The sequence below is a fragment of the Hemitrygon akajei genome, chromosome 11, assembly GCF_048418815.1.
Source record: "Hemitrygon akajei chromosome 11, sHemAka1.3, whole genome shotgun sequence".
NCBI classification, from domain to species: domain Eukaryota; kingdom Metazoa; phylum Chordata; class Chondrichthyes; order Myliobatiformes; family Dasyatidae; genus Hemitrygon; species Hemitrygon akajei.
In genome coordinates this window covers 158,968,244-158,981,426 of record NC_133134.1, presented here as the reverse complement: position 1 = coordinate 158,981,426, position 13,183 = coordinate 158,968,244, and the positions used below count along the sequence as shown (strand labels likewise).

At 42.8% G+C, this 13,183-nt stretch overlaps 1 protein-coding gene across 3 annotated transcripts in view; it reads left to right on the top strand.

Annotated features, from left to right (window-relative positions):
* LOC140736173 (protein phosphatase 1 regulatory inhibitor subunit 16B-like) overlaps positions 1–13,183 on the top strand; it is a 223,878-nt gene that overhangs the window by 189,128 nt on the left and 21,567 nt on the right. For all 3 annotated transcript variants that reach the window (XM_073062040.1, XM_073062042.1, XM_073062041.1), the window contains 2 exons: positions 6,733–6,858; positions 11,553–11,628. In XM_073062040.1, the coding sequence (XP_072918141.1) occupies positions 6,733–6,858; positions 11,553–11,628 (202 nt within the window). The remainder of the gene's footprint in view (positions 1–6,732; positions 6,859–11,552; positions 11,629–13,183) is intronic.

The window sequence follows — 13,183 nt, the reverse complement described above, 5'->3', positions numbered from 1 at the left end:
ATGTTTCAATCAGATCCCCTCTCATCCTTCTAAATTCCAGTGTATACAAGCCCAGTCGCTCCAATCTTTCAACATATGACAGTCCCGCCATTCCGGGAATTAACCTGGTGAACCTACGCTGCACTCCTCAATAGCAAGAATGTCCTTCCTCAAATTTGGAGACCAAAACTGCACACAATACTCCAGGTGTGGTCTCACCAGGGCCCTGTACAACTGCAGAAGGACCTCTTTACTCTTATACTTAATTCCTCTTGTTATAAAAGCCAGCATGCCATTAGCTTTCTTCACTGCCTGCTGTACCTGCATGCTTGCTTTCATTGACTGATGTACAAGAACATCTAGATCTCGTTGTACTTCCCCTTTTCCTAACTTGACTCCATTTAGATAGTAATCTGCCTTCCTGTTCTTGCCACCAAAGTGGATAACCTCACATTTATCCACATTAAACTGCATCTGCCATACATTTGCCCACTCACCCAACCTGTCCAAGTCACCCTGCATTCTCATAACATCCTCCTGACATTTCACACTGCCACTCAGCTTTGTGTCATCAGCAAATTTGCTAATGTTACTTTTAATCCCTTCATCTAAATCATTAATGTATATTGTAAACAGCTGCGGTCCCAGCACCGAACCTGGCGGTACCCCACTGGTGACAGCCTGACATTCCAACAGGGACCCGTTAATCGCTACTCTTTGTTTCCTGTCAGCCAGCCAATTTTCAATCCATGTCAGTACTCTGCCCCCAATACCATGTGCCCTAATTTTGCCCACTAATCTCCTATGTGGGACTTTATCAAAAGCTTTCTGGAAGTCCAGGTACACTACATCCACTGGCTCTCCCTTGTCCATTTTCATAGTTACATCCTCAAAAAACTCCAGAAGATTAGTCAAGCATGATTTTCCCTTCATAAATCCATGCTGACTCGGACTGATCCTTCTACTGCTATCCAAATGTGTCGTAATTTCCTCTTTTATAATTGACTCCAGCATCTTTCCTACCACTGACGTCAGGCTAACCGGTCTATAATTCCCTGTTTTCTCTCTCCCTCCATTCTTGAAAGTGGGACAATATTAGCCACCCTCCAATCAGCAGGAACTGTTCCTGAATCTATAGAACATTGGAAAATAATTACCAATGCATCCACGATTTCTAGAGCCACCTCTTTAAGTACCCTGGGATGCAGACCATCAGGTCCTGGGGACTTATCAGCCTTCAGACTCAATAGACTATCCAACACTGTTTCTTGCCTAATATAAATTTCCTTCAGTTCATCCTTTACCCTAGTTCCTTTGGCCACTATTACATCTGGGAGATTGTTTGTGTCTTCCCTAGTGAAGACAGATCCAAAGTACCTGTTCAACTCATCTGCCATTTCCTTGTTCCCCATAAATTCACCCGTTTCTGTCTTCAATGGCCCAATTTTGGTCTTAACTATTTTTTTGCTATTCACATACCTAAAGAAGCTTTTACTATCCTCCTTTATATTCTTGGCTAGTTTACCTTCGTACCTCATTTTTTCTTGGCGTATTGCCTTTTTTGTTATCTTCTGTTGCTCTTTAAAAGCTTCCCAGTCCTCCGGTTTCCCGCTCATCTTTGCTATGTTATACTTCTTCTCTTTTATTTTTATACTGCTCTTTACTTCCCTCATCAGCCACGGCCGCCCCTTACTCCCCTTAGGATCTTTCTTCCTCTTTGGAATGAACCGATCCTGCACCTTCTGCATTATTCCCAGAAATACCTGCCATTTTTGTTCCACTGTCTTCCCTGCTAGGGTATTGTTCCATTGAACTTTGGCCAGCTCCTCCCTCATAGCTCCATAGTTCCCTTTGTTCAACTGTAATACTGACACATCCGATTTTCCCTTCTCCGTCTCAAGTTGTAGGTTAAAACATATCATATTATGGTCACTACCTCCTAATGGTTCCTTTACCTCGAGGTCCCTGATCAAATCCGGTTCATTGCACAACACTAAATCTAGAATTGCCTTCTCCCTGGTAGGCTCCAGTACAAGCTGTTCTAAGAATCCATCTCGGAGGCACTCCACAAACTCCCTTTCTTGGGGTCCAGTACCATTCTGATTCTCCCAGTCTACCTGCATGTTGAAATCCCCCATGATAACTGGGACCTGCCAATTTTAACTCTTCATTCAACTTACACCCTACATCCAGACTGCTGTTTGGGGGCCTGTAGATAACTCCCATTAGGGTCTTTACCTACTTAGCAGAGATATATTGTTCATGCCTCTCCTGTGGAACAAATAATCATTCTGAATGTTATCTGGCTGGTCTGTAATCTTTAGCTCTGGTATTTCAATAACATTGGGGACTGAGAATTACCTGTAGCCAGTACTGTTAACAAGGTCATAAATGTTACCTTTAAAATAGGCTCAAACCTATTTTAAAACAGGCTCAAACCTGTTTTTCAAAGACATAAGACCTAAGATACAAAAGCAGAATTAGTCTATTCAGCCCATCGAGTCTGTTCCATCATTCTATCATGACTGATTTATTATCCCTCTTGACCTCAGTCCCCAGCCTTCTCCTTGTAACCTTTGATTTCATTTTAATTTAATTTTGTTACTATCCTTACTAATCAAGAACCTATCACTTTAAAAATACCAAATGACTTGGCCTCCACAGCCATCTGTGACAATATTTCCTCAGATTCACCACCCTCTTCCGAAAGAAATTCTTCCTAATTGTTGTTCTGAAGGGACATCCTTCTATTCTGAGGCTGTACTCTCTGGTCCTAGACTCCCCCACAACAGAAAACATCCTCACCATGTCCATGCTATCTAGGCCTTTCAATATTCGACAAGTTTTCTAAGACCATAAGCTATGGGAGCAGAATTAAGCCATTTGGCCCATTGAGTCTGCTCTGCCATTTCATCATGGCTGATCCATTCTTCCCCTCAATCTCCTGCCTTCTCCCTGAATCCCTTCATGCCCCAACTAATCAAGAATCTATCAACCTCTGCCTTGAATATACCCAATGACTTGTCCTCCACAGCCGCCTGTAGCAACGAATTCCACAGATTCACCACTCTCAGGCTAAAGAAATTCCTCCTCATCTCCATTCAAAAAGGGATGCCCCTCTATTCTGACTCCACGTCATCTTATCTTAGACTCTCTCACCATAGGAAATATCCTCTCCACCTTCACTCAATTGAGGTCTTTCAATAGGTTTTTATGAGGTCATCCCTCATTCTTCTGAATTCCAATGAGTAGCGGCCCAGAACCATCAAACATTCCTCATATGACAAGCCTTTCAATCCTGGAATAATTTTTGTGAACCTCCTTTGAACCTTCTCCAACATCAGCACAACCTTTCTTAGATAAGGGGCTGAAAAACTGCTCTCAATACTCCAACTGAGGCCTCACCAGTGCTTTATAAAGCCTCAACATTACATCCTTACTTTTATATCCTAGTCCTCTCAAAATGAATGCCAACATCGCATTTGTCTTCCTCACCATTGACTCAACCTGCAAATTAACCTTTTGGGAATCCTCCATGAGGACTCTCAATTCCCTTCGCACCTCAGATTCTTTTAAAATTTTCTCTTCATTTAGGAAATAGTCTACACTTTTATTTCTTCTTCCAAAGTGCATGACCATACACATATAAATTATTTTTAATGAGATCCTCCCTCATTTTTCTAAACTCCAGTGAGTACAAGCCCAGAACCATCAAATACTCCTCATACATTAATCTTCTTATTCCCGGGATCATTCTCATGAACCTCCTCTGGACCTTCTCCAGTGGCTGGTTTAAAAAAAGAGTAGGTGCATATTTTGTTGGTGAATGTTTACTCAAGAGCAGCAAGACTGATCAAACTATGGTGAGGATGAGACTTCAAACTGGCGAGAGCAGCAAAACACAGAACAGATTTCAATATAACAAATGTTGAAGCTTATCAATTATAATTGCATGTTATGTCCCATTATATGACCACCATCAAGGGCATCTATACAGAAAGGTGCTGGAAAAGAGCCAGTAACATCATGAAGGATCCCTCCCATCCTGCTCATGGTCCGGTTGTCCCACTCCCATCAGGGAGAAGGCTATATAGCATCCATGCCAGGACCACCAGACTAAAAAACAGTTACTTGCCCAAGCAGTAAAGCTGATCAACTCCACCCACTAACCCACGCCATCACACACCCCAACAATACTACTTTATCAGTTCCTGTCAGAGTCATCTTATGTACAGACACTCCTGTGCTTAGCATCTTTTTGTAGACTAGCATTCTTGTAGGTTACATGGTCGGCTCAATGTTGTGAGCCGAAGAGCCTGTAATGTCTATGTTCAGACAATCTATGGGTTCCCAACCTGGAGTCCTCAGTCCCCTCAGTTAATGGTTAGGGGACCATGGCACAAAAAAGGGTGGGAACCCCTGATCAATGTACACTTCATATGCTATCTTACACATTTATATTTATTGTTTGTTTTTAATTATTGTGTTCTTTTTCTTATTGTCTTTTTTGTGCTGCATGGGATCCAAGGTAACAATTATTTGTTCTCCTTTACACTGGTGTACTGGAAATGATATTAAACAATCTCGAATCTTGAAACTTGAATTCCATTGTGTTGTAGATGTAATGTAACACGTATGTAAGATCTTTATCAGAAGAAAACTGATTTTAGCCAGAGGGTGGTGAATCTGTGGAATTTGTTGCCACAGGCGGCTGTGGAGGCCAAGTCATTGGGTGTATTTAAGGTAGAGATTGACAGGTATCTGAGTAGCCAGGGCAACAAAGGTTATAGTGAGAAAGCGGGGGAGTGGGACTAAATGGGAGAATGGATCAGCTCATGATAAAATGGCAGAGCAGACTCGATGGGCCGAATGGCCGACTTCTGCTCCTTTGTCTTATGGTCTCACGGTCTAAAACGAGGAAGTCCGGGAGCCTGAAGGCACACAGTCAGCGTTTTAGATAGATAGATAGATAGATACTTTATTCATCCCCATGGGGAAATTCAACTTTTTTCCAATGTCCCATACACTTGTTGTAGCAAAACTAATTACATACAATACTTAACTCAGTAAAAAATATGATATGCATCCAAATCACTATCTCAAAAAGCATTAATAATAGCTTTTAAAAAGTTCTTAAGTCCTGGCGGTAGAATTGTAAAGCCTAATGGCATTGGGGAGTATTGATCTCTTCATCCTGTCTGAGGAGCATTGCATCGATAGTAACCTGTCGCTGAAACTGCTTCTCTGTCTCTGGATGGTGCTATGTAGAGGATGTTCAGAGTTATCCATAATTGACCGTAGCCTACTCAGCACCCTTCGCTCAGCTACCGATGTTAAACTCTCCAGTACTTTGCCCACGACAGAGCCCGCCTTCCTTACCAGCTTATTAAGACGTGAGGCGTCCCTCTTCTTAATGCTTCCTCCCCAACACGCCACCACAAAGAAGAGGGCGCTCTCCACAACTGACCTATAGAACATCTTCAGCATCTCACTACAGACATTGAATGACGCCAACCTTCTTAGGAAGTACAGTCGACTCTGTGCCTTCCTGCACAAGGCATCTGTGTTGGCAGTCCAGTCTAGCTTCTCGTCTAACTGTACTCCCAGATACTTGTAGGTCTTAACCTGCTCCACACATTCTCCATTAATGATCACTGGCTCCATATGAGGCCTAGATCTCCTAAAGTCCACCACCATCTCCTTGGTCTTGGTGATATTGAGACGCAGGTAGTTTGAGTTGCACCATATCACAAAGTCCTGTATCAGTTTCCTATACTCCTCCTCCTGTCCATTCCTGACACACCCCACTATGGCCGTGTCATCAGCGAACTTCTGCACATGGCAGGACTCCGAGTTATATTGGAAGTCTGATGTGTACAGGGTGAACAGGACCGGAGAGAGTACGGTTCCCTGCGGCGCCCCTGTGCTGCTGACCACCGTGTCAGACCTACAGTCTCCCAACCGCACATACTGAGGTCTATCTGTCAAGTAGTCCACTATCCAATCCACCATGTGAGAGTCTACTCCCATCTCCGTTAGTTTGTGCCTTAAGTTCTTGGGCTGGATGGTGTTAAAGGCACTAGAGAAGTCAAGGAATGTAATCCTCACAGCACAACTGACCCCCTCTAGGTGAGAGAGTGATTTGTGCAGCAAATACGTGATAGCATCCTCCACTCCCACCTTCTCCTTATACGCAAACTGAAGAGGATCCTGGGTGTGCCTGGTTTGTGGCCTCAGATTCTGTATTATCAGCCGCTCCATGGTCTTCATCACCATGGAACAGCAACCTCCTTCTGCCATCAAGTTTCCTCACAGACAAGGAACCAGCCCTTGAACACTGGCTCACAATGCTTGCTCTGTTCTTGCACTATTCATTTAAGTACAGTTGTTATTGTAATTTATAGTTTATTTATGAATTGCACAGTACTGCTGCCGCAAAACAACAAATTTCACAACGTATGTCAGTGATATTAAACCTTATTCTGATTCTGAGTGAACAGGCACAAGTTCTTCAATGCGTAATGTCTTTACAGTTTGTCCCCATCCTTATGGGACGTTCTAATGGTTAGGGTTCTGTTGAGATGATATTTCTTGTCATTCTGCTGTTGTTTTGTGTTGATCAGGGGTTCCCAACCTTTTTCTTATGCCATGGACTCCTACCATTACCTGAGGAGTCCGTGGACCCCAGGATGGGAATCCCTGATGTAAATGGATGAGCACTGTATGTAAGGTCTCTGTCCATCTCTCCTTCAGCTACATGTCGTTGCTGCGAATGGTTACTGCACAGTTGCTGAGTTACTGCTGGAAAATGGAGCTAAAGTGAACATCAAGGACAATGACGGCTGGGAGCCACTACATGCAGCTGCCTGTTGGGGACAGGTCAGTGCTGGGGTCAGAAATGACCAGAAGCTGTAGGGGCAGAATTTGGCCCATTGAGTCTACTCTGCTGTTCTATCAAAGCTGATTTATTTTCCCTCTCAATCCCATTCTCCCCATTGTCTTTGATACCCTTACTAATTAAGTACCTATCAGCCTCCGCTTTAAAGATACCCTGATGCAATGGCTACTCTAACAATTCAAAGCCGCTGCTAGAGACCGAGCACAGGGAGCTATCCTGTCTGATCATAATGTTCAAAAAGTGAAAGAAATGTATTATTAGCAACTAGCAAAATTTACAATGTTGAAGTGATGAAGCTTGAGAAACTAAACCTGGCAATATTAAATGTACATAAGTGGACTTAAGCGAAGGTAAGCAACACACACAAAATGCTGGAGGAACTCAACAGGCCGGGCAGCATCTATGGGAAAAAGTCGACTGTTTGGGCCGAGACCCTTCATCAGGACTGGAGAAAAAAGATGGGAAGTCAGAGTAAGAAGGTGGTGGAAGGTGAGGAAGAAATACAAAGTAGTAAGTGATAGGTGAAACAGGGAGGGTTGAAGCAAAGAGCTGGGAAGTCAGTTTGTGAAAGAGATAAAGGGCTGGAGAAGAGACAATCTGACAGGAGAGGACAGAAGGCCACAGAAGAAAGGAAAAGGGGAGGAGCACCAGAGGGAGATGATGGGCAGGTAAGGAGATAAGGTGAGAGAGGGAAATGGGAATGACGAATGGTGAGGGTGGGGGGCCATTATCGGAAGCTTGTGAAATCAATGTTCATGCCATCGAGTTGGATGATACCCAGAAGGAGTACAATGTGTTGCGGAAACACCTTCTTATTCTGACTTCCCACCTTTTTTCTCCAGTCTGCTGAAGGGTCTTGGCCCGAACAGTCAACTGTTTACTCTTTTGCACAAAGTTACCTGGCTTGCTGAGTTCCTCTGGCATTTTGTGTGTGTTGTTTGGATTTCCAGTATCTGTAGATTTTCTCTTGATTGTTAAGCAAAGTTAAGTTCTTTGGCCGGGGACATGGATCATGTGCAGATAGGTTTAGTCTGGCATTATGGTTGGCACTTATGGTGGGCCAAAGGGCCTCTTCCTGTGCTGTACTGTTCTGCTATACAACCTTTTGAAATGTCCCAAAGGGTTTTACATCCATCTGACTAGGTTTCATTTTAAACACCTGGGTCTCCCCCTGATGACTCTCTCAGCAACCCCTGCTGACATTACGTCCTCAAGCTTCTGAAATAGAACTTGAACAACTGCATTTGTGATGCAGAATTATTAATGCATTCTAAATACGTCCACATTATTTTCAGAAGTAATTTAAACTGGGGAGCATTGGATTATATCCTGGGTATTTAATGTTCTAAATAATTAAAACATTCAGCAAAGTGATTGAGAAAGTAGCCTAGTTAAGCTAAGTAGCAAAAACAGTGGATCAGGTTCCTAACTAGTGTGACACCATTTCCTCAGTAACTCACACTAAATGCCAGAGGAACTCAGCAGGTCACGCAGCATCTATGAAGACGAATAAACTACCGACATGTTATAGATCCAGAAGAATATTTGCATATATCTATTGATGAGTAGGGATCCAATTTCAAATGGAATTAATAAGTTATAATCTGAAAATACAGTGAATTCTGTTTAATCGGGACAAATCGGGACCCGTACACCTTGGCCCATTTAAGCGGCTGAAGTTTAATGGAAATAGTTTAAAAGGTATAAAAAAAGACAAGCTACCATTTAACCGAGTAACAAATTATGTATTTAAATGAAATACAGAACAAATAAGAACATTACCGCAGTACTATAAAACTGTGTATTAGTTCCTAATAGTTATCAATGGAGGAATTCATTCAGTGTAGGTTGCCATGTTCTTTTGATTGACTGCAAATGAACAAAATCAGTGCAGACACCTGGCGCAGATAATAGACTGCCTTCATAGAATGATTTTTATGATTGCATCCTCCAAATCTTCATTTTCATTGTAACATTCAAGATGATTGTCAATACCTTCAAATTCTTCATAATTCCTAACTTGTTGAAGTGGTAAAATCATTTCATTTTCACTCCTGGCCATTTCTGGCAATTCAAAGCCTGAATGCTCGAAACCTCTGTGAGCAAGACAGTTCTGAATTTTGTCTTACTGTTTATTTCTCACCAACTATCAGTGATAAAAATCACTGCTTCTTGAAAACAAACACACACAACATATTATTTAAAAACTGCTTGCTCTACGCACACTGTAGTCTCTAATGGCCACCCAAGTGCACACGACTGGCGCAAGTTAGAATCTGTTTGGCAGCAGTCTCCTGTCCCAATTAAGCGGCATAGTGTTCCAAGTAAACAAAGGAAATCCTGGCTATTTTCTCAATTGGTTTTTGTTCTTTAAGAGTTGTCCCAAATAGATGGCTTCACTGATTAACTGATGGCCCAGTAAACTGAAATCCATCCTATTTTACTGTCTATGGAAATGTTGCACGTGAGAAGACACTTTGTAAGAAGTTGAATGGAGAGACCAGGGAGTGATGGGGATGAGCTGTAGCAGTAAACACATGACAATCATCCGTAACCGAACACCAAATAGATGCTGCTTACACACTTAAACACACACACACACACACACACACACACACACACACACACACACACACACACACACACACACACACACACACACACACACACACACACACACACACACACACACACACACACACACACACACACACACACACACACACACACACACACAGAGTAAAGTCTACTTCTCATGTGTAATGTTACTCCCTCATCTGGCGTCTCCCTGCAAGGAAAAATCTTGTGCAAGTTATGTTATCACTGACACAGAGCAAACACTGCTAACTACTAGGACCCCAAACATCACAATTGTTTGTGTCGCTTTTGTGAATTTGGAAAGGATGAGAGTTCATTTGTGACCTATTGACATAATGGAAGGAAACTAAAGTAAATCAATTAGTCGAATGTGCAAACACATCCCTGATTATGAACTTTGATAACCTGAATGCTGCGTTTCAAAGAGTCAAGTCATTTTCCAGGCATACACACTGCTTTACAGTTTTTCTCCCCCAAATGCAACAGTGAATATTGTCCAATTAACCTATTTTGGGGGGTATTTCAAGGAGTACAATACAAAGGCAGTCTGAAATGATTTTATATTAATAAAAGAAAATAAACTTGCATTTGCATAGTGCCTATCTTGACCCTTGGGTATTTTACAGCCAAAACTTTGAAGTGCAGTCACCATTTTAGTGCAGGGAACACAACAGCAAATTTGCCTACAGCAAGTTCCTACAGATCGTAAAGCTAATCTCGAATTCAGTGCTATTGATTTAGGGATAAATATTGGAACAAGATGAACTCCCGATCATTCATTACTTTAGTGTACTTGTCTCTTGTATTCCACTCAAGATGCAGACTACATTAAGATTCCATAATTCCTTGGCTCAGTACTGACCGGGTATATTATGTACTCATTTAGAGATAGAACACGGTAACAGGCCCTTCTGGCCCAACGAGCCCTCACCGCCCGATTACACACGTGTGACCAATTAACCTACTAACCCGTATGTCTTTGGAATGTGGGAAGAAACCCATGTAGTCTTGTGGAGAACATACAAACTCCTTACAGGCAGCGGCGGAATTGAACCCAGGTTGCTGACGCTGTAGTAGTGTTACGTTAACTGCTGTGCTGCAGCGCTGGCTTTTTCACACCACCTTCAGCCCATCACCCCGACTGGGGCATAGGCCACCAACGGTAGCTTGGCAGAGTCCTCACTCCCGGACCATTCTTTCTGTGGTGGTAGTTAATAGTGTAGTGGGAGGAGTTCACATACTGTACAAGCAGGTTATCAACAAAGTTCTGCATGCTGGCATCCTGGTGTGCTCCGCATCTCGCTCAGTAAGTTTCCAAGTGTAACCCACCTTCTTTGTGTATCCTTCCTCTGCCGGGGGTGATTCTGTAGCACGGGTTATTTTACGGGATGGGGTTGCTAGCCCCACACCCAACCCTCCTCCTTTCACAGCCGAGCTTGGGACCGTCCAACTGGAGTTCACACTGCCCTTTATACACCTCTATATGGTAGACCTCAGTCTTCTGTGTTCCACGTAAGTCCTAGCCTGCCCAACCTCCCCCCTATAATTCAGGCCCTTCCCATGATGTCTTTCCTATAACTTGTCTGATTTGGGGACACCAGACCTAGATGATCAAGGCCGGGAGGTGAATAAGCCTCACTTTAGAAAATGAATGTTCAAGTGCACCTGAAGAAAACCCAGGTAGCAAGGGGAGAACATACAAACTCCAACAAACATTTTGCCAAGCTCTGCGATCAACCAAACTTCCATGCAAACACCTTCTGGACAGCAGTGCAAGTGAACCAGGGCCTCTGACACGTAATAGTGTTTACACTATCCTGCTGCAGCCCCTGCCGTCTATTAGCATGGATTTTTGTGTGTGGAGCTGACTTTACGAGGATACTATAGACTGAACCGTGGTTAACACAGAGCACAAAGTATACAGTAAAGTGACTGTGATAAATAGCTATTAACAATGAAGTCAAAACATGGTATTCACGAGGGCTTATTGAAAACTTCTGTTTTGAGGAGCTGAGGTGGGGAAAGGAAGTTTTGCCGCTTTTCCTGTTAATAATGCTTTGCTTCCTTCTCTTCACAGATGCAAATCGCTGAATTACTGACAGCTCACGGTGCAAGTCTGAACGCCAAGACCTACCTGAAGGAAACACCGATTGGTTAGTCACACCTATTGGAGGTCACCATTTGCCTTGACGAACGAGGGATGCAGAGAGCAGCTGTGTCATAAGTTATCTTGTTTCCATCAGAGTTGCTAGTCAGGGGACAACAAGGCCCCATCTTGTTCAACTTCTGTCTCCCTGGTGGCGCTTGCCACGGTAACAGTGGAGCTGCACCTGATCATAGCAAACTATTTCTTCCATTGCAACCCATGCAAAATTCAGCAGGTCGGGCAGCATCCAGCAGTTTGTGTGTTTATTCATTTCCATAGATGCTGCCTGACCTTCTGAGTTCCTCCAGCATTTTGTGTGTGTTGCTTTGGATTTCCAGCATCTGCAGAATCTCTGGTGTCTATTATTTCTTACATTGCTTCTCTTCAAACTTTATTGAATATATTATTTATATCAATCTACATTTTTGTTTTCAAACTTCAAAATAAACTTATTAACTAAGTACATCCTGGAGGATGTGGAATCGATATGGGTAGAGCTGCATAACATTAAGGGGCAGAAAACGCTGGTGGGAGTTGTGTACAGGCCACCTAACAGTAGCAGTGAGGTTGGGGATGGCATTAAACAGGAAATTAGAAATGCGTGCAATAAAGGAACAGTAGTTATAATGGGTGACTTCAATCTACATATAAATTGGGTGAACCAAATTGGTAAGGGTGCTGAGGAAGAGGATTTCTTGGAATGTATGCGAGATGGTTTTCTGAACCAACACGTCGAGGAACCAACTAGAGAGCAGGCCATTCTAGATTGGGTATTGAGCAATGAGGAAGGGTTAGTTAGCAATCTTGTCATGCGAGGCCCCTTGGGTAAGAGTGACCATAATATGGTGGAATTCTTCATTAAGATGGAGAGTGACATAGTTAATTCAGAAACAAAGGTTCTGAACTTAAAGAAGGGTAACGTTGAAGGTATGAGACGTGAATTAGCTAAGATAGACTGGCAAATGATACTTAAAGGGTTGACAGTGGATATGCAATGGCAAGCATTTAAAGATCGCATGGATGAACTACAACAATTGTTCGTCCCAGTTTGGCAAAAGAATAAACCAGGGAAGGTAGTGCACCCATGGCTGACAAGGGAAATTAGGGATAGTATCAAGTCCAAAGAAGAAACATATAAATTAGCAAAAAAAAGCGGCACACCTGAGGAATGAGAGAAATTCAGAGACCAGCAGAGGAGGACAAAGGGCTTAATTAGGAAAGGGAAAAAAGATTATGAGTGAAAGCTGGCAGGGAACATAAAAACTGACTGTAAAAGCTTTTATAGATACGTGAAAAGAAAAAGATTGGTCAAGACAAATGTAGGTCCTTTACAGTCAGAAACAGGTGAATTGATCATAGGGAACAAAGACATGGCAGACCAATTGAATAACTACTTTGGTTCTGTCTTCACTAAGGAGGACATAAATAATCTTCCGGAAATAGTAAGGAACCGAGGGTCTAGTGAGATGGAGGAACTGAGGGAAATACATGTTAGTAGGGAAGTGGTGTTAGGTAAATTGAAGGGATTAAAGGCAGATAAATCCCCAGGGCCATATGGTCTG